This window comes from Lampris incognitus, chromosome 2, assembly GCF_029633865.1.
Source record: "Lampris incognitus isolate fLamInc1 chromosome 2, fLamInc1.hap2, whole genome shotgun sequence".
Lineage (NCBI taxonomy): Eukaryota > Metazoa > Chordata > Actinopteri > Lampriformes > Lampridae > Lampris > Lampris incognitus.
The window spans coordinates 26,338,742-26,364,865 of record NC_079212.1 but is presented as its reverse complement, the minus strand read 5'-3'; the positions used below and the strand labels follow the sequence as shown (position 1 = coordinate 26,364,865).

The 26,124-nt window shown below is 42.4% G+C and overlaps 3 protein-coding genes across 4 annotated transcripts; 1 reads left to right on the top strand and 2 right to left on the bottom strand.

The window, feature by feature from the left end:
* Window positions 1-117: 117 nt before the first annotated feature.
* On the top strand, window positions 118-4,413 carry LOC130106637 (pepsin A-like). Its single transcript, XM_056272820.1, has 9 exons — window positions 118-196; window positions 1,141-1,282; window positions 1,517-1,634; window positions 1,836-1,954; window positions 2,061-2,257; window positions 2,483-2,599; window positions 2,750-2,894; window positions 3,860-3,958; window positions 4,089-4,413. The coding sequence occupies exons 1-9, from the start codon at window positions 141-143 to the stop codon at window positions 4,224-4,226; spliced, it is 1,131 nt and encodes a 376-aa protein (XP_056128795.1). The 5' UTR covers window positions 118-140; the 3' UTR covers window positions 4,227-4,413.
* A 232-nt stretch (window positions 4,414-4,645) lies between these two features.
* On the bottom strand, window positions 4,646-7,088 carry LOC130108363 (uncharacterized). Its single transcript, XM_056275270.1, has 6 exons — window positions 6,988-7,088; window positions 6,530-6,847; window positions 6,176-6,299; window positions 5,625-5,725; window positions 5,413-5,462; window positions 4,646-5,314 (listed from the first exon to the last, which is right to left on the bottom strand). The coding sequence occupies exons 1-6, from the start codon at window positions 7,019-7,021 to the stop codon at window positions 5,126-5,128; spliced, it is 816 nt and encodes a 271-aa protein (XP_056131245.1). The 5' UTR covers window positions 7,022-7,088; the 3' UTR covers window positions 4,646-5,125.
* Window positions 7,089-7,406: 318 nt separating this feature from the next.
* LOC130107352 (zinc finger protein 335-like) lies at window positions 7,407-25,212 on the bottom strand. 2 transcript variants are annotated; one of them, XM_056273902.1, is made up of 28 exons: window positions 25,032-25,212; window positions 23,300-23,493; window positions 22,459-22,735; window positions 22,163-22,240; window positions 20,431-21,573; window positions 20,156-20,338; window positions 19,818-19,982; window positions 19,442-19,700; window positions 19,155-19,332; window positions 18,957-19,069; window positions 18,824-18,842; window positions 18,559-18,675; window positions 17,608-17,684; window positions 17,240-17,400; window positions 16,913-17,124; window positions 16,730-16,829; window positions 15,601-15,689; window positions 14,868-15,112; window positions 13,492-13,606; window positions 13,205-13,402; window positions 12,948-13,090; window positions 12,267-12,406; window positions 11,854-11,951; window positions 11,610-11,696; window positions 10,533-10,616; window positions 9,817-9,876; window positions 9,105-9,210; window positions 7,407-8,386 (listed from the first exon to the last, which is right to left on the bottom strand). In XM_056273902.1, exons 2-28 carry the CDS (start codon window positions 23,489-23,491, stop codon window positions 8,265-8,267), a joined length of 4,761 nt encoding a protein of 1,586 aa, XP_056129877.1. In that variant the 5' UTR covers window positions 23,492-23,493; window positions 25,032-25,212; the 3' UTR covers window positions 7,407-8,264. The 2 variants fall into 2 exon arrangements, with proteins under 2 accessions (XP_056129877.1, XP_056129878.1); XM_056273903.1 differs by having other exon boundaries at window positions 18,559-18,666.
* Between the last annotated feature and the right edge of the window lie 912 nt (window positions 25,213-26,124).

Sequence of the window (26,124 nt, the reverse complement as noted above, 5' to 3'; positions counted from 1 at the left end):
ATCACATATTTCTTATCATGATAATGGGTTGCGTTGAAGGGCATTCTGGAGACACAACCTTGGTGTGCTTGTATATATACAGCGGAGAGTTCAACGACAACCTCACTCTCTGAGTCCCATCGGTAAAGTGATCAACTATCATGAAGTGGCTTGTCGTTCTCACGGCCCTTGTGGCTCTCTCTGAATGCTATTACAAGTAAGTGTGACCCGATATTATATATCTATACATTATTGTTAAAAACCATGAGAAATATCCAAACTGTTATTGAAGAGGAGTCCATTCATCTCCCATGGTGGACCATGAGATTCTTAACTCTGGGGTTGTGGGCTCAAGCACCATATTGGGTGTAGACCTTGAACTTTCCAAGCCTTCATATGTGCTGTATGTCATTGTGAGCTGGCCTGTTCAAGTATGAAGTATCTGTCTTCAGTCAGGACCATGTGCTTCTGGGTGTTCCCATTAAAAAGTACCTCCATAATTATTGGGACCTGTTATCATTTGCACAGATTTTGTGGCTGAAAGCTTCAACCCTCTAATTATACAAATGAAGCTGTAGCCTCGTAAGTACGCAATGATCAATACGCCTTCTTCTAAAGCACCGAAGTGCTTTATCGCTGATAACATAATGCCTTACCACAAATCTGCCATTGGAAAAGACCTTGTAGTTTCATGCCTTTAGACGCCAGTATTCTGAGGTTAACTGAACAGGTTCATCTGAACAGACTGAATTGTTGTAAGCAACAGGAAAATCTCTCCATATTCTCCTGAGAGAAAACACTAGTTCGCTTGATTTAACCTACAGAGCCTTTTCAGGCAGACTAAAGCCTGCAGCTAGGAGACTTTAGATTACTGGTTTTGACACTTTATGTGGTTGTTGTTATTCTGCAATATATTGTTTTCTGTTCTGTGTGTTACTATGTCATGTCCTGTGTCATGTTCTTTGTGGTACTTTGGGTGTTCAGTTTGCTAAAAAAAAAAGAAGAAAAAATCCCCACTGAGTGATCAATACAGTACCACCATTATTACTGCTACCACTACTACCACTGCTACTACTACTTCCTATTGTCCTCTGCTCGTACTGGAAATAGTTGGGATCTTTGTGTCCCACTGATGTTTTGTTCCCCCGTCGGTGTGTGCAGGATTCCTCTTATCAAGGGGAAGACTGCCAGGGAAAAACTGCAGGAGGAAGGCCTATGGGAGACGTACAGGGAACGGTACCCTTACATGCCAATGGCCAAGTTCGACCAGAGTGGCACTGAGCAAATGACCAATGATGCTGACGTAAGTCAAGACATAGAAGAAGACTTAGGATGTATTCATACGATTGTTTCTAATGTTGCCCCCCCCCCCAATAATGGGTACAATTGGGGTTGGTAGTCATGTAATGGCACAAGAAAGAGACAGAGGATGATAGTGAATCAGGATATACAGCCATTATGGTCATCTAGATATTGAGAATAAAAGTAATTGAATTTCATTCCCTATCCTCTTCTCCATTGCTGTGCGTCACCCTAGATGTCCTACTATGGTGTGGTCTCCATCGGCAATCCTCCTCAGTCATTCAGTGTTATTTTTGACACTGGCTCCTCCAACCTGTGGATCCCCTCAGTCTATTGCAGCAGCCAGGCTTGCCGTGAGTACAAAAGAAACTGGCTCTGCAGCACAAGGTGCTTCTCATTTCCACTGTAGTCTCAGTGGTTCTGCTTATGCTGCCTAAAAATATTTCCCTGGCCAATTTTTTTTCTTCTATTTTTCTGAATAAATGAGTTAGGACACATAACACCCTGTAGAATGCACAGCTGAAAAGACATTGGAATTTATTTATTTTTTGCAGAGAACCACAAAAAATTCAACCCACAACAGTCCTCCAGCTTCCAGTGGGGCAACAAGGCTCTGTCTATCCAGTATGGTACTGGCAGCATGACTGGATATCTTGGCATTGACACTGTTGAGGTAACCCCAAGATCAAAATATATCATTGTTTTCTTTTGCATTTTGCAATATAGACAAATATTTGCCCTTTGAAGAATTGTAAGTGACAGTTGCATTGTGTGTCCAGGTTGGTGGAGTCTCTGTGGCAAACCAGGTGTTTGGACTGAGCCAGACAGAGGCTCCCTTCATGGCGCACATGGTGGCCGATGGTATCCTCGGACTGGCCTTCCAGTCCATTGCCTCTGACAATGTTGTGCCCGTCTTTGACAACATGATCAAGCAGAACCTCGTGGCCCAGCCTCTGTTTTCCGTCTACTTGAGCAGGTACTGAATTAGCAACAGAAGGGCGCTTAGTTAGTGGGTTTGTATATTTAAAATACATTTGAGTTCAAGTCTTATTGTTATCCAGCCAAGTTTGCGCTTGTGAGGAATTTGACCTGGTGGGACGCTCAACAGTTAGAGAGCACAGAGGTCATTAATGCAGTACTCTAAAGATAACACTCTGATTTAGATGTATAATATATCCATGCATTGTTCTTTCTCTTTTAGCGACGCTCAAAAGGGCAGTGAGGTGGTCTTCGGTGGATCGGATAGCAGTCACTATACTGGACAAGTCACCTGGATTCCTCTGACCTCGGCCACCTACTGGCAGATCAAAATGGACAGGTGCAAAAAAAAGAAAAAAATCCAACTAAACTCATGGACTCTGGATGTAAAATTTGTGTAACACATGACAAGCAAGAGTCATTGCAAATGAAAGATGACTAAAGCCCACTGGTTTGACTTTATTTGTCATTAAACTGTTCATCCTTACAGTGTTACCGTCAATGGCCAGTCTGTTGCCTGTGCCGGCGGTTGCCAGGCCATCATTGACACTGGTACCTCCCTCATTGCTGGCCCAACCAGTGACATCAATAACATCAATTCCTGGGTTGGAGCCTCAACAAACCAGTATGGAGATGTGAGTAAAACAACGATCTAGTTGTGGGTTTGATTATTAAACATTTGTAAGCTGCAGTTGCAATACGACTTACATTTCATTAACAGAAACAGAGACCTCATTTCCCTTTCCTCCTGCCAACAAATTAATCAAACTGGTATCTCTTATAGAAACCATCTTGGGTCCTGGTCATCTGTAAATAGACTGACCTGGGACTGTCCGGATAGCATAGCGGTCTATTCCATTGCCTACCAACACGGGGATTGCTGGTTTGAATCCCGTGTTACCTCCGGGCCATGTCTGCAGGTGGGAAACCGGATGTGGGCATGCGTCCTGGTCGCTGCACTAGCACCTTCTCTAGTTGGTTGAGGTGCCTGTTCAGGGGGGAGGGGAAACTGGGGGGAATAGCGTGATCCTCCCACGTGCTACATCCCCCTGGTGAAACTCCTCACTGTCAGGTGAAAAGAAGCGGCTGGCAACTCCACATGTACGTGTCAGAGGAGGCATGTGGTAGTCTGCAGCCCTTCCCTGATTGACAGAGGGGGTGGAGCAGTCACTGGGGCGGCTCAGAAGTGGGGTAATTGGCCAGAAAAAAAGGGGGGGGGGGTCCCAAAAAAAAAGACTGGTTCGTTTTATGTGAATTGCAAAGTAAATGTAAAAAACAAGAAGGTTCAAACCTTTCATGTGGGTTTCCTCTGGATGCTGTGATTTCCCTAATATCAAAAGACATGCATGTTAGGCAGATAATCCTGCCATTACCTTTGACCAAGGCACCGGCCTCAGAACTGGGGTCAGTCCCTGGATGTTGCACTCCGGCTGCCCAATGCTCCTAAGTAGTTAGGATGGGACAGATGCAGAGGACTAATTTCCTGACAGAGATCAATAAAGTTACCTTAATGGCGCTAACTACAGTTGTGTATCTGCAAATCACCAATAGAAAACGTTCCTGTAGCAGAAATGTCTTCTGTGTTTCAATCTTCTCACAGGCTGTAGTGAACTGCCAGAACATTCAGAGCATGCCTGAGATCACCTTCACTCTCAATGGACATCCCTTCACTATCCCAGCATCTGCCTACGTCTTACAGGTCGGTTATCATGCATTTGTTCGCACGCATGCACACACACACATGCACACAGAACTTTGAATGGCTTCCATGACAATAATTTAACAAGTCTTAATTGATCCTAAATACATTTTCTTCTGTTTCTTTCCAGAGCAACTATGGCTGCTGGACTGGTTTTAGCCGGGGTGGCACTGACCAGCTGTGGATCCTGGGAGATGTCTTCATCAGACAGTACTATGCCATCTTTGATGCCAAGGCTCAGTACATTGGTCTGGCCAAGTCTGTGTAATCATATATGGCACCTGACAGATAACCTATGATTCTGTGACTTCCAATAAGGGGCTATATGATTCAAGATTTGCTGTAAACGATTGATGTAAACGGAAAACCAAGATGTCAGATTGAACCTGCATTGTAAACACACTATAAAAGTGAACATGCCCTGCAGTAGCTAGATTTGAATTAAACAGATTGTTGCAAAAGTCTGTCTACTTTTTGTATTTCTGAGTCCTATGATGTGGTGTCAGTTACATCCAAGCACAACGGCATGATAGCCATGTAATAACAACAATGGGAACATCTTCATGGTTTTGTTCTATTGCTCAAAAATGTCACTGGAATAGGAATGAATCCTGAGGCCATTCAGTCTCTCTCTTTCTTCAGAGAAACATTATCTTTTATAGAGAATACAAAAAGGATGGCTGTGACCCTGTCTGTATCAAAGCAGAGCGAACTCAGAATAAATTATTGAACAGAACTCAGAATAGAGGAGGACCAGCTCCCCTCCAAGATTTTGATCCAGGGGAAGTCGATAAGGGAACACGTTGGCTATAACACAAGATAACCTGATGGCCTGATTTCCCCACTCTGACACTATCTTAACATGCCAACAGAACAGGCTCTCTGATAGGTGGATGAGCTTCACCCTGAGAGGAGACCACACAGAAGTTGACAAAACGATTTTATCTTAACTTCATGGGATCGTGTTGTACAATAGTGTTCATATTTCTTTACAACAAAACGTACAACCACCCCTGATGATCACTTTTATTTACACATGGCTCTTGAAACTGACAAGACCAATGTAATTATTATTATCATTACTATAAGTATATCAAAATTCATCATTGCAGCAATTGTGATGTACAAACTGAAAGTACCGAACATGATTGCTTATTCATAAAGCTCCTACGATCTAATTTGCTCTGAACGGCTGATAGCTAATGTGGAGTACTCCACCGTCTCCCCGGGCTCTTTGCTCCAGGTGCTGTCGGGGCCAGTTGCACCGGGACTGAGCAGTGGCAGGTTAGCATAGAGTTCAGTGGCTCTCTGGTGGGGTTTGAAGTCCACTGTTGTGTAGACTACGCTGTTCATCTCCTGGGGGAGACAAACAGTGTGAGGTCCTCCTGAAATAAGGAAGCGTTCAAAACAACAAGTGACTCTGAGTCACAGGGATGTCTTATTTTAGCACTTACAGCAGGAGCGTTGTGTTTCAATGAGTCACGCACGATTTCTCCACACTTTTCTGCGGACAAAGAAAAATCATTTACACTGGCTGTTTTTGATCTTTGAAAAATATTACTGTACATCTAAATCACAGTAATTAAGCTACACATATCAGTGGAAAAAAAACCTTTGGAGATCCTTATAACCTCAAAATATCTTTTTAATATGTCTCTGTATTTACTTTTAGCCTTGACTCTGCAACAAACAACCATGAGCAGGGAACCGACAGCAACCGTGATTGCAGCGGCTACAGCCAGCGGCAGGCCAAGGTGCCAAGGAAAGCTAGCAGAGAGAGAGAACACACCAATCAAATCAAAATTAACCCCCCCCCCACACACACACACAAACATCACCCTATACTTATGGGGACTACATTGACTACATTCATTCCCTAGCCTTTAACCCTTACCTTAACCATCATAACTACATGCCTAACCTTAACCTTAATCTAATCGTAATTCTAACGTTAACCCTAAAATAGACTGTTTTCCTCACGGGGACCCATAAAATGTCCCTACAAGGTGTAGGTGGTTTCAGGTTTTTTATCATAATAATAATAATAATAAATTAAACTTATATAGCGCTTTTCTAATACTCAAAGTCACTTTACAATAAACGGGGTGAAACAAGACAACAGATAAATAGGGACATTTGGTCCCCTACCACCACCACATTTCAAAGCAGGATTTGTCCAATAAACGACTGGAAAGGACTGATTTGTGGAGTGCATACCTGTGGCTGCTGTGGTCCTCGGCCTGACCTGGGCCAGCTGTATCAGAGACCTCTCTAGAGGTTGCGAAGGGTTTAATGGTGGCTATCGTTGGAGAGATGGGTCGGGTGTTTTGCCTTGAAACTTCTGTTAATTGTAGGAATATCATGTAAGCATCCTGCACTAAAGGCTGGTATCCTCTCTTATATTATGTTAGGATTCACTCACTAACATCTCAAAGAAATCTCGAAGAACGAAATATGAACCTGCAAGTAAACAAACCATCTACTATTGAGCATGAATAACACAAACAGGCTAATACAATTATATCATCAAACTGATATAACTGATAGATGTCTCACCCTGAGGTTACTTACCAGATATCTCAATACGATAGTCTGTGTAGATGGAGTTCAAGGACCCAGACACAAAACATCTGTAATAACCTGAATCCATTGGTTGCACGTTCCATATTTTGAATTCAATCCATCCATCATGTTCAGTTTTGGAGACTCTGTCTTTGAGAAAGTCATGTGTATAACCCATACTGTTGAACAACTGGTAACAATCCCTGGGGTAGAGTTTACAGCAGCATTTATTATAACCATTGTAGTAGGAGGGAAAGACTAACTTCAGCACAATATGTCCAAATGCCTCAATCTTCTGCTTCTGCTGTCCATCTGAACGAGGGACACCTAGAAAAGGATCACAGTGAGCAAAACAACAAGTCAAATTTCTGGTCATACAAAAACTTACATTACTACAAAAAATATTTTTTAATGGCAAACGTGAAAAGTATATGAAAAATAAATAAAAATAGAACCTGACACCTTACCGAACAGAAGCAGCAAGACGAGGAGAAACTTCATCTTCAGCCATTAACCGAGACTTGGCTGTTTTAAAAGGAAAAAAAGGGAAGTTGCCAGCTAGTTTGCTGGTTGAAGGGCCACAGAAAAATAAATGTTACTGCTCATTGCATTTGTGCTACTCTTGAAATGTTTCATTTTCAGTTGCCCTGGCAGTGGAGACGTATTTCATCTATCCATCGAGAGATAGATAGATAGATAGATAGATAGATAGATAGATAGATAGATAGATAGATAGATAGATAGATAGATAGATAGATAGATAGATAGATAGATAGATAGGTAAAATATAGATAGGTAGCAATAGATGCACCTATTTAGTAAGTTGACAATTATGTCTTGTTTAAATAAAACTTTCAGAGGGTTTATGTTTTTTCAACAAATCGTTTTATGTTTTCTTGAAATTGGTGCAATTTTTAACCCTGTACATTGATTTTTTTTTTTTATGTTTCAAGACAGTCACAGTCAAATTTTATGCCATGGAACTGTAAATTGTACAGGTTTGTCAACTCTATTTAATTGGTTGAAATTAGGACAATATGGTACATATGTCGTATCATACCACAGCAATTAATCATCCAACTGACCAGCCAGATTTGTGGTCACAGAACAATTATATAAATAAAGTAATAGCAAGTTATTTGGTATCAGTTTTTATCTTTTTTGACACTTCTCATTCACCAAATAAAACATACTCTCCATCGTGGAACAGAAGACAAGTGCCTTAAGTTATATACAAATTCTTTGATAATTCAGTAAAAGTCACTGTCGTACTGTTCCATTCTAACAATAAACATATCTTTTTTACAGATCAAAGATAAAACTGTCAACTTGAAAGCTCAGAATGTTTACCATTACATGAGATAAGCCACCTCCTCTTCTTTAACAACATTGTCTTGCAAATCAAAGCAGTTGAGGCACATGAAAACCATATCAGCTTAAATACTTAAAGAGTCGACCAACTTTTCCGAACCTAAACGCACAGCCTCTATGATTAAATTAGAAGCTATTGGTGCAGTGTTGCTAATTTACAAAAAGCTGCTGATCTCAATAAAACGTGCAACCACCCCCAAAAGGATGATACAGTCCAAAAGATTATCCTTTTATTCACATTCCAGGTAGCTGAATGCATATCTTGAGGTTGCACTTTTTACGTCTGCTCATAGTGGTTCCAACAGTCCGACCGGTCCTGCTGTGCACCAGTCTGTATCCAGGCAGCCGAAAGCAGACAAGTTCAACTGTCTGTCTATTCGTCGGTTAAAGTAATGACATCATAGTGGATGCCCTGTTGTTGTAGCTGCTCTAGCTGTTCAGGTGTAGCCTCAGTATATACTGTCTGGGCCTGTGCCATGGCTGCATCTGCTACAGCTGTAAGACAGCAAAGGTGTTAGTCAACACAAAGGGAAGGGCAGAGGGGGTACACTCAACACTGGTAAAGTGGTTGTTCTTTGCAAAGTTAATTCTATTTATTTATTTGTTTACATCTATTCCAAGGGCACTGCGGCTTGGCTCCAACCTTTGCAGTTCTTGCCAGAAGTTGCTTTAAATCAGGTGATCTAAGAATCTAAGATATATTGCTAATGCTCCGAATTTGAGTTGTGTGGACTGCAGCATCATTTAAATGCCAAAAGAATAGATGTTAATTGACCAAAGTAAACTATGTAACAGTTTCAGTGAAACATGAAAGTTTCTTCTTCTTTTTTTTGGATTTCCCCCCTATTTCTCCCCAGTTGTATCTGGCCAGTTACCCCACTCTTCTCTTCCGAGCTGTCCCGGTTGCTGCTCCACCCCCTCTGCCGATCCGGGGAGGACTGCAGACTACCACACGCCTCTTCCAATACATGTGGAGTCGCCAGCCGCTTCTTTTCACTTGACAGTGAGGAGTTTTGCCAGGGGGATGTAGCACGTGGGAGGATCACGCTTTTCCCCACAGTTCCCCCTCCCCCCCAAACAGGCGCCCTTACCAACCAGAGGAGGCACTAGTGCAGTGACCAGGACACGTATCCACATCCAGCTCCCCAACCGCAGACATGAAAGTTTCTTTAATCGATTGTTTGAACGATATTGGTTCAGTGAGAAAGCCAACCTGTGACAGCAGAGTGGGCAGCAGCCTCCAGGTCTTCAGGACTCACTATCTGCTGCTCTGCGCTGATGGGCAAGTATTGAATCTGACCATCATTGTTGACAGCAATCTGGGCACAAGAATGACGTGGCAGAAAAAGCATTGAATCTCATAATAACAACAGCATGATAACAATGACAATACAATGAAAATATTCATAGAGCACAGCGGCAGAGTGGGGTGTGGACCAGCCGTCCAAAGTTAGATTAATTAACTCAGGACAGATAAAGTGATTTTGCACCCTAAACAAAGACACACAAGACTTTTAAGTTGACGTCTGTTTTAAGTCTTTTAAATAGGTTTTAACTCTGGTGTTTTTAATGTCTGTTTTAACAAATGGGCAGTTGTGCCCTCATTCGCTATCGGTGTCCGCGTCTCTGTGCCAGCAAACCCCAGCTGTGGCGCAGATTTGCCACAAACACTTTTCAAATTAAATGTTTAAAAGTGCTTCACAAAACAAAAATGAAGCACATTGGTAAAAATAATGAGTGATAAGCAAAACAGAAATGAGAGAATGAAAAATTGTGGACATATGAGAGGATAACAACACAAAAACGCCAGTCTATAAAATGAATATTTCATAGTGCACTATAAATTGACAGTCTGGTTGTCATCTGTCAGCACCAAATACTCCCCGCAGCTTATTCTGTGTTTTAAGAGTGTTTTGGATAAGTACCTGTTGGTCCTGAAGTACCGCTCTGTCGTTCTCATACTGGATTATCTGCCCATCTGGCATCTGAGGGGACAGACAGTTATGATAAAGTTATGAAAAGGTGTTGTGACTCCTAAATGGTTCAACCTCAAGTATCATTGACAAGCAAAGTAATTTTAGCAAATTGTCACATTTTGGATCTGTCTTGTTGGAATGACAGACATGAAGATACAAAGAAATTAGCAATATAGTGTATATATATATATATATCTCCCCCCCAAATGAAAACATGGGCAGCACGGTGGCGCAGTGGTTAGGGGCAGTCGCCTCACAGTAAGAAGGTCTTGGGTTCGAACCCCATGGTTGTCCAGTCTTGCGTTGAGTTTGCATGTTCTCCCCCGTGTCTGCGTGGGTTTTCTCTGGGTGCCCCGGTTTCCTCCCACAGTCCAAAGACATGTAGGTCAGGTGAATCGGCCATACTAAATTGTTCCTAGGTGTGAATGTGTCGGCCTTGTGATGGACTGGCGACCGGTCCAGGGTGTCTCCCCACCTGCCGCCCCATGACTGCTGGGATAGGCTCCAGCATCCTGTGACCCCAATTGGGATAAGCGGCTTGGATAATGGATGGATGAAAATTAAAACATGCCCATGTCTTTGTGTCTTTATGCTGAGGGATCCCACTGAGGCAGATTCCTCATTTCTGTTGGTCAAGGCGGCTTCTTAAGCACTTTAACACATACCTGTATGTGGTCACCGTCTGCCAGCACCACATACTCCTGGGGGAAAAGGTGCTGTACTCCATCCTGTGAGATGATGTACTGGACCTGGGAGGGGGGCAGATTGCACAAATAGATTGAAATGACCATCCCGGCGTATATAAGGGTATGAACATATAAGAGTAAACAAGAATGATTGATGTGCATAATCATAGTGCCTGCACTTATACAAAGATGTTTACACACATACATAAGAACTCATGTGTATGTGGTCATCTTTTTTCAAACATAATTTCCACTTTTGTAATGTAATACAAGATTAATATAATAATATAAGATATAAGATCAATATGTCAGATACAAGATATGTAAGCTACAAGATCCCCTTATGAATAATATATGATTATAAGATTCATGATCTATCATGGATATAAAAATGAAGTGAGAAATCAATTTTCAAAAAATATTCTACGTACATTTACACAGTATCACAGCATAGTAGGTTCTATCTGTTCTTTTTTTCCTGTTTTTAAGAAACAAGCTTGCGGATTTACACACTATGCACAACTACTTCCACTATTGACCATCAAGCCTAAAAAAAATAATATTTTCATGCAATGAAAGAGGCACAATTCTTAAATTCTTTTGAGCATCTTGAGGGTCAGATGTCTGGTTATAAACTCCAAAAGGGATAAAATTGTACATATCCAATTTGGAGCTGGAGAGTTGAATATGTACATTATTGCTTATAAACCCAATACAGAAACATTCTTGAGATAATTACTTACTATCAACATAATTTTTACACAAAAAATATTTGAGGAGACAAGTCCTAACTGTCAGTGCCTATGAGGTCTCTATGTTTTTGTTTTAATATGTTATACTTCATCACTCGCCCTCCGTGGGAAAGTCAGAGCACAGGGTGAACTACAGCGCAGTGCTCCTGGAGATGGGAAGGCTTTAGTGCCTTGCTTAAGGACACTTGATCGCAGCGGATACTTCCTGAACCTGAGCATTGTGTCTGAAGGACAATTTTCCTATTCTGCTTCCCAAAAAGCTCCCTACACAGTGATGAAGTGTCATCGAAAGAATGGTCTTTACCTCAGTCACCTGGTTTTCCCCCGTCATTAGGTGCTGAACAGTCTGCCCGTCCACGGTGGTTATTTGCTGGATGTACGTGCCCTCCTCCTAGATAAAACAATGTCCAAATGAATGGATGTGGATATAAATCATTATGGTCTACTCACGCCAAAGAGAGTGACTAAAGGTGAGTATGTAATTTAACAGTATCTTGAGGCTGTAATTTTACATGTATATTTTTGCAGCATGTTTTGCAAGCTGGTACCTGGTCTGACAGCACCTGCTCTTGGGCTACAATGATGTGATCCTGCCCCAGGGCCTGCAACCGCTCTGGACTGATCACTGTCTGGCCTGCCTGCAGGGCTGTAATGCATGTTTAAAAAAAGAAAAGCACAAAAGCCAGAGTACTAATTAAAAAAAAAAAAAAGACAGGAAACAAATTTCCTGCTAAAAATAGTTGGTAGCATTTAAAAAGAAAAGAAAAGATAAAATATCTGTGCAGTCTCTGTTGTTAAATTGCAGTTTTAAATAGGTTGCCTTGGAAATAAAAAGTAGCTAGTGCTCCTAGTTTAGTCTAACTTGAAAATGTATTTGTGGATTGTGATTAAATATCTTAAAAACTGGAATGGGAAGGTTTCCACGCAGTATGCTGTGTTACATTGTGAATATGATTCTTACACTGTAGCGTGGCCATGGCCTCCTCATCATCGTTAACTATGATGGTCTGCTGTGAGGCAGGAGTGCGGTTCTTGCGTGCTGGGTGATCTTGGTTGTGGAGCCGCTCCATGTGAAACTTTAGGTGGCCGTTACGGTTGAACCTGAGAGGGTGGACAGTAAAACCATCAGCAGCTCTTCATTGACAATTTGTGGCCTGATGCAGATGTCCCATGAGGGTTTGTAAAGTTTAAACTGAATCATAACATGTGCAGGAATAAAAATATTTTTCTCTCCCTTTTTCCATCCGAATTCCACATGTCCAGTTCCCTTGTTCTGTTGTGCTGCCACTGAATCACCCCTATGGTAGTTGGGGGGTGAGCTATGTGTGTCCTCTGATACACGTTGGAGTCACCAACTGCTTTTTTCCCCCCACATTTGCCAGCTTTATGCTTCTCTGGGGGAATATACTGCTTGTGGAAGCTCACGCTATTTCCCCCACTTTCACCTGCAGCTGTGCCGGTGCCCCCTGTAGGAGTCACCTGCCAGCTTCCCACAGAGGAGCGCTGCCAATTGCACACCCTGCAATGTCTCAGCTGAACTGGAGGCAGCACTGGGAACTGAAATGTGAACCTTAGTGTTGTATTGCTTGTGTATCAGTTCGCTGTATCATTCAGTCACCTCAAGAATGATGTTTTGTTTTACCTTTGTCCACACAGTTTGCAGGAGAAGGGCTTCTCATTTGTGTGGGTCATCATGTGCCGACGCAGGTCCTTCTTGTTCTTGGAGGCAAAACTGCAGTTTGGACACTTGTGAGGCCGTAGGTACGAATGTAGCTCCATGTGAGTCTGAGATAGGACATAATGTTCAGGTTTGTAACAGTTGGGTGACTACTGACAACAGTGTTTATAAAAGCTCCATTCCTATTTAAGAGGGACATCTATGCTTGAAAAGTGACTTACCTTAACGTCAGGCCAGGAGGGAGCTGTGAAGTCACAGTCAGGGCACTTGAAAGTGTTAGAGTCCAGGTGCGCCCTCTTGTGGTTCTCCATGTCAGAGCGGCCCTGGAAAGACTCCATACAGATGCGGCAGGAGAACCTCTTGGAGCCGAGACTGGGAGAGCTCACAACAGACGGGGAGGCTGGAGACTCACTACTCAGCTGACGACAAAAGACCAATACAGTCAGATGGGGGAGAAGCACCACAGTGATACTCAGTCCTTTCAAAACCTTTGTATTCTTATTCTTACCTCCACCTGCTGTAAAACACCATCTGCCAGTGTTGATGTTAGATAGTACTTGTCACTTTTCATACTCTCTGATTCAGAGACCTCAACAGTCTCGGACGGACTGTTCTCTCCATTGCTGTATTCATAAAAAAACAATTATAAAGATATGGCATGAAATGCAAACAATTGGGAAAAAAAGTGAGAATTGTGAAAAATAATTTTATTAGTTCCATCTAATCATGGAGACTGGGAATCTGTTTTCTTAAAGCACACTGACAATGAGCTAAGATGCAGTAAAAATTTTATGTTAACACAACTGTCAGGAAAACAAAAGAAAACAAAAAAAAACCTCATTCAATCCCAATCTAACAAATTGGTTATCTTCATGCCTGCTGACCATTTGACCGTGTTGTTCAAAATTAGGATTAAGAGTATGTCATGACATAGCATGATATTCATGACATACCATACCGCCTCAACTACAGTGGACTTAAGAAGAGCGTCACTTTTACCCGTGGATAGAGCTGGGCGATATGACTTACAATCAATATCATGATCATTTCACCTTGATAGCGATACTTTATGGACAATTTCTTTTGAACCCTGGTTCAAAAATACCACTGTTTTAATACTACCATCACAGCTCCCTGACAACTAAAAGTCTGTATTTCATCACCTGCTGAAAGATCGTGTTAGTCAGCAGCTATCTTTTCACTGCATTTTTTTGTCAATGCCAGGCACCGCAGTTAGTGAAAAATATTTTCAAGGGCACAGCAAATCTCTTGCCAAGGGTTTGAATGAATCATTTGAAACCACTATGTTCTACTGCAGCTATGGGGCCCCCCGTGCTTTGCTATGCAGCATGTGATGGTGTCCGTTATCTTGTTCTAGTTGCATGAATATTTTGCATATTGAGCAGCATTGGAAAATGCTTGTGTTAGAGACAGCTTCTTTGGGGAAGCGCTTTGGCCATGAGTGTGCTTATCTGTCTTGGTTTTGCAGAAGATTTTACATTGCACTTCACCTTGTTTCACCCATTTGCTAAAGCGGGTGAAACCCATGACCAAACAGTCCACAGGGCATCTTTTTTAGAAACAAGCTTGTCTTCTTCTGTCAAGTCAACCCCGTCTGATTCGGTTCAGTATTAGTGCCGATGTTGTCTCATAGCCGGCAAGCTGTGTTTGTTTTGAATGACGAACGAAGGCTGCACTAGGCAGAGGCATATGACTAGATATGATGACTGGGAGTTGGTAGTTTTTTTCCCCCAGGGGACAGCTCACAACATTACACAGTGGGGAAAGTGTTTACCGAACATAGCAACATGAGCAAAATTAGATCAGTGAAAAATTCTCAACTTTGGTATTGGGAAACTTTCTGTATAGTGCCCTAAACCCTACCTGTGGATCTCCTCAACAGCCTGTTCCACCACACTGAAGTCCCCTCCTCCCTCATAGGCTTCGATGGCAATCTGAGTGAGCTCTGCTGCCTCTGAGGTGGCTGCCTGATAGGCCTCCTGGACCACCGTCTCGCCGTTCTCTGACACGTGGAATGTCACCACCTTTTGTGGCTGGCCAGAAGCAGATGTCACCCCACTCCATGTACGCCCCTCAAGTGCCTTACTGTCTGACTTCAGCACTGCCACCTGCAAAGCATATGTACACAAAGTGATGGTCAAGTCCATATTCAAGGCTACAATTCAGGGTTCCCCTTCCTTAAACTCCTAGTTGTCTGTAAGTCTTTGGAGTTTGTTTCAACTATTTGATCATATCCATTTTGAAATATATTTGAGAAAGAGCTTCTCTCACATTATTATCATCTGGCAAATTAATGCATACATAAAAATGAAGAGGGTTCATCACAAATAAGTTTTACTCTTTGAAATTTTTGTGGTTTTATGTTTACTAACATTTTTAAAACAGTATCAGATACAGCTAAAAAGCCTTGGAGAAAAATCTAAAGGTCTCAACTGACCAGCAATCAATGAGTTACCTGCATTTGTAATTTTGTTGTGTTTTGTAGTGCACATCTTGCAATTATATCCAAAAATGAAGCAGTCAGTTGGCCACTGTGAGGTGTATGTGTTATATACGAGATAACGAACCATAGTCTTTTGTTAGCAGAAGTGCTTACCTGTAAAGAGTTTCCAACCAACTCCCGTGCATTGCTCACATTCAACAGCAGGTCAAGTGCATTCTGGGCTGACAAGTCAGTGCACTCAGCTAGGGAGAGGATGGAGAGAGGGCGGTCATTATGACCATTTTGGATTTTCCAACGTTTAATAACTTGGTAGAAAAAAAAGACACAGACCTGCCGCTCCCTGAATTCTTCTAAAACTGCATGTTTGCATTAAAATGAGTTTTGGACCAATTGCACAAAAAAAAAAAAAGTTATGATAAGATCTACCTAAAATGACCATGAGTGGTCAAAATGGCCGCTCGTAATTTGGGCGTGATCGCGCGTGTCATGTAACTATTTATGATGTGTTTTGGTCACATCATTTCCTTCGCAAAGTTCGTTGCCCTGTCCTGGAAAAAAAACTAGCGTTCTCCAGTGCAGCGTAATAGTCTAAGCTTGATTTTTGATTATTGCCAACATGTACAGACGCCATTTCAGACCCACCATGACTACCACCAGGGTGTTGCAGTATTTACAGGCGTTGGACACAGACCATTTTAAATTGTTTTAAAAAATAGTATTAAAGTTGTTAAAATATTAATTTTGGTGTCAGTTAGTTTCTTAACATACATACCAACGTATGTAATATATCTTGACAGAAGATAGAGTTTAAAAGCCGTGGCAGTCAAAATGACCGCCCATGGTCGTTCCAGTAGTTTTTAAGTTCCAGTCGCTGTTTCGGACTGTTTCAATATTTATTTTCAGTTCTTTTTTTCCCCACATTTCATGTTTTATAGGCCTTGTTACGTTTGTTAGATTAGCAATATGTGTTTTCCGTTTTGTTTTTCAGGTTATATTTTCACTTTTTCAATTTTGCTATTCAAGTTTGACCATTTCTCTGAAGTTTAAATTGTTTAAAAATAGTATTATAGTTGTTAAAATGTTAATTTTAGTGTCAGTCGTTTCTTAACAAACATACTAACATATGCAATGCAATAATATCTCAGTTGGGTATTTATCTTGACAGAATATAGAGTTTAAAAACTGATGGTCATTTTGACTGCCTATGGTCGTTTTACGTAGGAGTGTAAAGGTAACACAAGCCTTTGAAAATATCAATGTTTTTGATGGAAATGTCACTAACCTTGTTCATAAATGATGGTGGTGTTTTCCAGTGCATCATGAGAGACAGAACCATTCTCCATATCCTGCATGGCTTGTAGTGTCACAGAATCGACAGTTACCTAATGGAGAGGTTCAACATGTTACGAACATTGCCAATACACGAGCCAACAAACAAATAAACATGATTGTGTAATGGACTCACAATGGAGTTCTGCAGCTCATCGTGCTGCTGTTTTAACTCCTCTATTTGCTGCAGAGTGAAAAAGGGTCTACGGCGCCTCCTGACTGGCTCTTCAGGGTGAGTAATGCACCACTCCTCAAAGTCCTCCGGGTGGCGACACTGTACATGCAGGCGCAAGTTCTTCCTGTGCTTGGTCATGAAGTGGCACATGTCACAAGAGAAAGGCTTCTCTCCTGAAAAGGACAGATATATGTAAATCAGTTCTTAGTTATTAACTGCAACATGAGATGAACATGAAAATGTGAACAACTTTAGAAAAGTCTGTGTGGTATGTTGTGGTACACAAACCTGTGTGCTTGATAGCGAGGTGCGACACCAAGAAGTCTTCCTTGGAGGTGGAGTATTTACAGTAGTCACACTTGAAGGGCCTGTCATTGGTATGGGACAGCTGATGGTTCAGCAGGAGCTTCTTGTTGTCACATGTGTAGTCGCAGAACTCACACTTGAACCTGGCACATACACATCGGAGAGTTATTTATAAAAATATGATGCATACAAAATTAAATTATTAACAACAATAACAATGGCTGGCATTAACCCATGAACACTTAACTCTATGCTCTAAACTAAACATTTGATAACATTCAACTTTTGCAAAACTGACATTTAATCTGATTTCTATTAGGGGTCAAGAGAAAATAATTAGGAATATTCACTTGCTATCTCCAAGGCTTTGTATGTGGGTCAATAGGTGCATTTTGAATGTGTAGCGCTTCTTGAAGGATTTGCCACACTGTGAAGAGAGACAGGCAGAAGCAACAGAATATCAGCAGTGAGGTACTACAAACTGGAGCCATCCATAAGGACAATGTATGCACTGATAGAAATGTTAAATGATTTGAATTAAAGCATTTGATTAAAAGTGGCATATTTAATACTGAAAATGACTTAACATATCACATTTTTGCTAATTTGTTAATGCTGTGACATTATTTGAGATAATACATTGTGATGGTATAAAAAACTGTGGCTATTGTCACTATAAACAGTAGCGATAAACTACTAAGCTACTAGGACCAATTTGGGAGTTCATCAGTTTAGACAGTTCATCCATCCATCCATTTTCCAAGCTGCTTATCCTAATTAGGGTCGCGGGATGCTGGAGCCTATCCCAGCAGTCATTGGATGGAAGGCGGGGAAACATCCTGGATAGGTCGCCGGTCCATCGCAGTGCAGACACATTCACACCTAGGGACAATTTCAGTATGGCCGATTCACCTGACCTATATGTCTTTGGCCTGTGGGAGGAAACTGGAGCACCCGGAAGAAACCCATGCAGACACGGGGAGAACATGCAAACTCCACACAGAGGAAGACCTGGGATGACCCCCAAGGTTGGACGACCCAAGGGTTCGAACCCAGGACCTTCTTGCTGTGAGGCAACAGCACTAACCACTGGGCCACTGTGCCGCCCCAGTTTAGATAGTAAAACATTCAATTAAACCCTTCTATTAGAATCGTAAGTAATGTATCAGTGGAAGCAAGAAAAGCAATTAACAAAATGTATCAAAATTACAAAACATTTTTGAATACAAAATTTGAAACTAACAGAACATTTTATATTTCAATATGTAAAGAGGTTTCCTTGATTTGCCCATCTTGCACACCTTATCACACATGTGCGGTTTCTCAGCACTGTGGGTCTTCATGTGCTGGGTCAGTCTCTTTTGCATGGGGTAAACCCTGTGGCAGACAGGACAAGGGAACTGGGAGACCTTGGGTACCTGCAAGTGCAGGCATGAAAGGGGACAGTTGAATACTTTGCATTTGTATTTATAAACAAAAGACTTGTCTGCATTATGCCTTTGGCATGTAGCTGTATTGTAGTGATGATAATTGGAAATCGAAATCTGGAAAGGTTCTAAATCTTACCAGCTCAGTCTTTCTTTTTCTAGAAGATGGAAGAAAAATAGATCAGTGGCAGTATATGAAAACATTAATGCACAGTATTTTCTTGTATTGGGAAACATCAACAGCTGTTGGATAAGTCATCTGAGGGATGTACTTGTCTTTGTTGTGAACTGCTGAATGGCGGATCACATCTTTCCTGTAGACGCTGCTATAGTCACACTCTTCACACTTGAATGGCTTGGTCCCCTCATGGTTGAACATGTGATCCTGTAATACAGCACCCCAGACATTAAACACATGTGACTTTGAGTCCCTGAAGTGACCTGGAGTGGCTCGTTTTGCTGGAACTGACCTTGAGAGAGGACCAGCGTTTGCAGCGATAGTTGCACTGCAGACACTTAAAGAGCTCTGGATCATTGCCTTCATGGGAATTCACATGAAAGCGCAGGTCTTCTTGGGAGAGGAAACGTGAGCCACAGATCCAGCAATTGTGCGGCCTTAGGAGTGGTTTGAGGGATTTATAGTATCGACTGGAATATAAAGAACAGTGGAGAGACATATAAGCTTTCTATAAAAGCCATAGCATATTATGAGAGCTGTTATACATAATGCAATTGCACTGAATAACTAGATCCTTACTTGCGATTTATATACTTCTTATACTTCTTGCGTAGAAACCTCTTGGAGGGTCGACCGCGCCTCTTGGGGTAGAACTCTTCTTCTGGCGCTGTGTTTGATGACGGGTCTTTGTTCTCAGAGTCTGATTGGCTTACTGCTGCCTCAGCTGCGTCTCCATTACTCAAAGAATGTGAGCCATTGCCTAACCCGGAAGAGCTTGCCTCCTCAGGGGCACTGGCATCCACACTCACCCTGGGCTTCTTAGGAGCACTCTCTGCTTCTGAATTTAACAAATGCAGAAATGGTGAGTGAGGCAATGCAAGTTATTATGATGTGAATACCAGCAATACTAGCAATTGTACAGTGCTGGCTATCATTTTGCCCTGGCAAAACCCACCTTTGCTGCTGAAGCCTTCCTCCACAAGGCTGTACTTTCTGGGCCGACCAACCTTGCGCCGCGGACGCCCCTGAGAAGAGGATGAGATGGGGGGAGTGGGCTTCTTTAGAATGGCCGGTGGTCTACCCCGGAAATCCCCATCTACTGGGTTATAGTCACTGTCCTCTGGAAATAAACAGATATGGTGGGGTATGGAGAGTAGTGAGTGTATATTATCAATTACACTATATGTCAGTAAGTGACTGACTGACTGACTCAGAAGCATTCGAATAAGTAACAATTCATATCCCCGAAGATCTGCTTCAAGATCTAATCAGTGACATGAGTCCCTCACTGACCTTCTGGGTCATCGATAGCTCCAGCATCCACAATGTCATCCTCATCTTCCTCTGCTTGTTGTGGCTCCTCTGACTTCACCTTTGCTGCCTTCCTCTCCTCTGCTGCCTTCAGCTCTGCCTGGCGACGAGCCAGGGTCTCACTCTTAGGGGGACGCCCTCGACCACGCTTCTTTGGGGCCTCCCCTGGAATACATTGTACAGGACTGTTAAGAAGAGCAACTGTCATGGGTCTAACGACATATCGCTCTGCTCTATAATCCACTGCCATCTCCTACCTGCAGGTTTGAAATGCCGATCTCTCATGTGATTAATGAGAGTATCTTTGGAGGTGCTCTTATATGGACACATCTTGCATTTAAACTGCTGTACGATCACCACCTCCATCATCTCCTCTAGCTCAGCCAGGTTGGGTGGTCGGTCTCCACAGCCCTCATCCACGGCCGGTGTCTCTGATGCCGCCACCAGCCCAGCCTCATCCTGAGGCCCCTGTGAGCCCTGGGGCTCCTCTTGACTGTGAGAGCACTGCACAGATAGCCCAGGCTCTGGGTGGGTGGTATAGGTGCCACTGCTACTGATGTATGGCCCAGGCTGGCTCTCACTGCACTCCAGGGCCTCAGCTGAACCTGCTGTGTCGGCAAGGGGGTGGTCGGATGAGGTGCCCTCATCAGCGTAGAGGGAGCCTTCTGGGCCGTTGCTGCTCTCCATGTAGCAGGAGTGCTGGGGCTGCTGCGGGGAGAGATGGGGGTGGTCTGGGTCCTGATTCTGGTCATCATCTTCATCATCATCATCATCATCATCATCTTGAGCGTGGTACTGTGAACAGCCCGGCTGCTCAGAGTCCGCAGCTGCTACACACTGCCCACCATACTCAGTCCCATACTGGCGAATGGTCTGGGAGCGGTGGTCAGCACTGCTGTCAATGTAGCTACGTGAATGATGAGGTTGTTGTCCATCATCTGCTGAACTTTCGAGGTACCCGGCACTGCACTCCACCACATAGTGACCTCGGTTGGCAGGGTTGGAGTCGGCCCCGCTGCACTCCACATACCCAGGAAGGTCCTGGTCACAGTTGTCTCCACTGTAGTCAGGGAAACTGACCTGGGAGCGGGTCTGGTCGGGCTCCTCTGCAGAGCATTCCATGTAGGAGGAGGACGACGACGACTCCCCAGTCTGGTCTGGACCATCTGCACTGCAGTCCATGTATTGGGAGGGGTGGGAATGCTGAGGCTGGTCTGGCTGACTGCTACTGTCCTCTGGATAACCCGAGTGTCCTGGCTGATCGTCAGGTTGGTCTGGTTCCAAGTTGCCCTGCAAGTCATTTTGGTCCAAACAAGTAGAGGTCGGACCTTCACCTATAGTCTCAATGGTTATTCGGCTGGACAAGGCTGAGGAGGACATCTGGGCTACCATAGGAGCACCTAGTATAGGACATGCAAAGAAAAAAAAAAGTGGGATAAAACAATAAAAAGTGGACCCAATACACCATGGGCTTTTCACTGACTTTCTAAGCACTGAATACCATTATGTCAGTATTACCAACTTGAAATTTGCTTGTTTGCATTTGAGATCAAATTTAGTTCTGCATCATCATGTGAAAACAACAGACAAAGATGGCTTCATTTATTCCAAGATGGGACACTGCAAGAAATATTGTTTACATCGTATTCCTTTTAGATATGAAATGTAAGAATGACCGTGCCACCAGAAATTAAATGTAGTTTGTACATTGTTGCTGTATCTGGGAGAGGAACAGTGGAGGAATAGGCACCTACTAAGATCTGAAATATTATTTTAGAGTTGTATTCAAGAGCCCAAAGCATCAATGTGATTTTTATGATTTCTTTTTATCATACTTTGCTCTAAATACAAATAGTTTCAGTTTCCTTTGTCAGAAAACAGGGCAATTTCTCAAATTCACAAATGTAAAAAAGTTGAAAAAAAAACAAAAAAGCCCTGGTATTACTGTTAAAATAAGTGAATTGAAAGACAAATCACAAGGAAGCTCACCATCATCGGGTCCTTGTAATATTAGATACTGGGTTGTTTCTGCACCCCCATCTTCTGCACTAGTAACAGCTATACATCCTTAAGGAAAAAAAAGCGGTGATGTTGTGATGTTTAGATACCTACTCCAAATATTTCATGTATGAAATGTGCTATATAAATAAAGTCAGACTGACTAATTGATTGACTGACTGACTGACTGACTGACTGACTGACTGACTGACTGACTGACTGACTGTGAAACATTGCGATACATCCACAAAATACCAATACACCTCTTAGTCATCCTTTTCTCATACCATTCATGATGTCAGGACCGATGGTGGACTCTATGATCTTGTCTATGGCTGACCCCAGATCTGAGGAGGTGGAGGCGGTTGAATCAGACACCATCATAGCTCCTTCAGACACGGCACTAGAGTGGACAAGTACCTGCGCCGACTCAGACACAAGCACCGATTGAGTCACCGTGGAGACACTGGATACACTGGTGGACTGGGCCACTGAGGACGAGTCTGGGAGGTGGACCGAGGAAACTCGGATGTCTGTGCTAGAGCTGGTCTCTGGGATGAACACCTGGTGAAAGGGTTGTGTATGAGATGCTTAGAATAAACAATTAATTTCAAGTTCAAGGTTTAGAATAGAATATGTTTTAATTGTCATTGTACACACATACAATGAAATTCATCTCTGCATTTAACCCATCTTAGCTGCGTAGCTAGGAGCAGTGGGCAGCCGCCATGCAACACGTGGGGACCAACTCCAGTTATTTCTTCCTTTGCCTTGGTCAGAGGCAGAGACAGGAGTATCAACCCTAACATACATGTCTTTGATGGTGGGAGGAAACCGGAGCACACGGAGGAAACCCACGCAGACATGGGGAGAACATGTAAACTCCATACAGAAAGGACCTGGGACGGCCTGGGGTTCAAACCCAGGACCTTCTTGCTGTGACGCAACAGTACTAATCACTGGGCCCCGTGCCAAGTAAGTTTGCATATTCCAGGAACTTGACCTGGGGTGATGCTTACATGAAAGGCATTCCTACAGAAAAAGTTTATTGTAACAGTTATTGCAATCTAATGGCCTTTGGCATATTGACATTTTCATCTCACATGAATAGGACAAAAACCGGCTTACCACAAGCCCCTCTGAGCTCTGTCCCACGTGGCAGTCAGACTCTGGGGCCTGTACATGAGAGGCAGCAGCATCACTGCTGTCAGCAGACATGGCCTCTGATGATTCCATGCCCATGCCACTCTCAGATGGCTCCTCCATCCCTGACGGACCTGCATCACTGCTGCTCTCCACTTCAATCTCTTCTGAATCCATAACTATGCATAGAAAAGATGGCAAACACATTAGGGAACAATAACTTTTAGTCCAGAGAAAGTACACTGCCATTGATTGTTCATTGTTGGGATGCACCTCCTGTTTCGCCATTGCTCTAGACTTATAATCAAAGTACTCCTCAGTAAATGTGTCATTTTGTGATGTGCATTCCTCTTCTTCCTTATTATGTTATTGCATATTATTTTGTTATTGCAAGACAGGCTTTGTTTGGGTGAACACCAGTGAACTTACACTTTTTAATACCATAATATTTACTTATCCCTGGACCCCTTGGGGAACTGTATTGTGCAGCAGCACAGAGAATCAAGCAGTGCAACATAATAGTATGCAAAATACTGTACATAGTATAGCATGGGACATGGCATCCTTTAATATGTCCTCTCTAGTAATAAACATGCAACTGGCATATAAGATAAAATAGCCCACCAATGGGTGACAATCGACAGGAATCAAACATAAATGAAGTAAACAATTAAAAATAAAACCCTCCTTAATATATGGAGCCCATGGTGAATGAACCCTAAATAGTAAAATTAAAACTATATCTTGCATCATTTGCTAAGAATGTATTCCTAGTCCAGTAATATGTTTGTTGTTCGGAAAAGTTTGAGTCTCAAGTTGTCATCTCCTATTGTGTATAGCAGCCCTCTGTAAATTGGTATGTTACTCAAAGGAGTCTTGTGGTATGCCATCTTTCTCAATTGTGAGAAACTGCAATCAATTTAGCTGACTTCCCTTGGCAATTATGGTAACATTTCGGCGTTTCAGAATTCCATAATTGGGTCGTATTCTCCATTTAGACCAATTATCATATCGTATGATTGTTATTAAACGGTTTTAAATGAGACAGGCCACAATTTGAGGGATCAATAAAACTTTTATTTGACAACAGGACGTCACTGGGGTAAATTGGCCATTTTAATGTTTCCTATGACAACAAGGTGGTACCCTAACCGGGGTAAAGATTGAATTAATCGGTGTTATACAGGAGACACAAAGGAACACAAGTCGATGATTTTATTGCACTACGGCCACACGGGCACCGACTGCGAAGGGTAACCTGTCGCTAGCTCGGTACACGAGAGGGCTAGCTTAGCTACCGTTAGTCGGTGTTGTAAGCTTGTCATCCAGTGTTATAAAATTATAGACCACCAGTACATGTCCGATGTTTGTTGACGTTATTTTGAAGCTTTTACTCCTGACATAAACTTAAATAAAGAGGGATTTTCGTAGTTTCCCCCATCTAAACATAGCAGACGAGTTCCCCCGTGTTGCACTTACACGGTCAAAACGCAACCTACGCTAGGCTAGTTAGCCGCTTTAAACAGGCCAAGCTGTCCTTCCTCCTGCCTGCTCCGCATCGCCATTTGCACAAAGCCCCTTTTCCACTCAGGCATTCTGAGAGCTCTACTGGGGACCTCGAGGGCCTCAGCTACAACAGACCGCCCAAATTCTGTCCCTGAAGAAAATTAAAATATTTTCTGTCTCTGACACAAGATCCGCTGCTAGTTTTTCTTACCGTGTATCTGCGAGTGGAAATGTATGTCTCGTTGTGGACACGCTAAACAAAATAGAGATTTGGAAGCGATAATAGGTACTCCATTCTAGTCGGGCGCCATGAGTATCTCCTTGCTTCCTGTTCGGCCAACCGGATCTTATTTATCAGTTTTGAAGAAAAGATGAATGTTGTATAACCAGGCGGTTAATGGTATATTTTTAAATAGTTTGTTTTATTTAAAAATGCTTCACATTTCTATCTGACTTGCATTCTTGGTGAATAAGCTGTTTATGGACATTTGTGGACTATTCTTTTCAGTGGAAGGCGTGGTACGCATTTTCCTGCGGAGTAATACGCACCGAGGTTGTAGAGAAACGAAACGATGGTACTAATTAAAATTGTTTTCGCTTGGAGTATAGTTCATTATCGCCCCTTGCTCAATTCCTTATTTTTATGTAATTATTATGTTAATGGCCTAACTTTCTTAACTTGTTGATTCCTTTTTATGTGTTATTACAGCACTTCAATCCTGTTTGTTTTTTTCTCTTTTCAACAGTAATAATAATAATAATAATGGATTACATTTATAGAGCGCTTTATCTAGACACCCAAAGCGCTACACAGTGTAGGGGGAAAACTCACACCAACCATCAAATAAAAACCAGAACCCAAAATAAAAATTTAAGTGTTTTGTTATTTCATATAAGCTATTGGTGGTTAAATGTGCGCTATAGATAATTGAAAACATCGTTTCATCGGAGGCGTGATTCTATTTTGGACAGGAAAGCTTACTTGTGTTGTACAGTATTGAGTTAGTCAGTGTACTTATGTTCTATGTGTTATGAATAACGTGCTTTAAATGCTTTAAAAATATTTTCTCCATGCTCGTTACATGGGTTTACAACACAATCACGCAGGAGCTATAATGACCACCAGCAGCCTATTTCTGTGTTCGGGATGTGTTCATTGATGCTGAGAGTAGATTTGTTTTTCCAATCAATGACAACAATCAGAGCAAGGGATGGGGAAACTGGATGTAAAATATTCATAGGCTATTGTCGGTGTGTTGTCACATGTAAATGTTTGAGGAAACTTGTAAGGGCCGACAATTCTC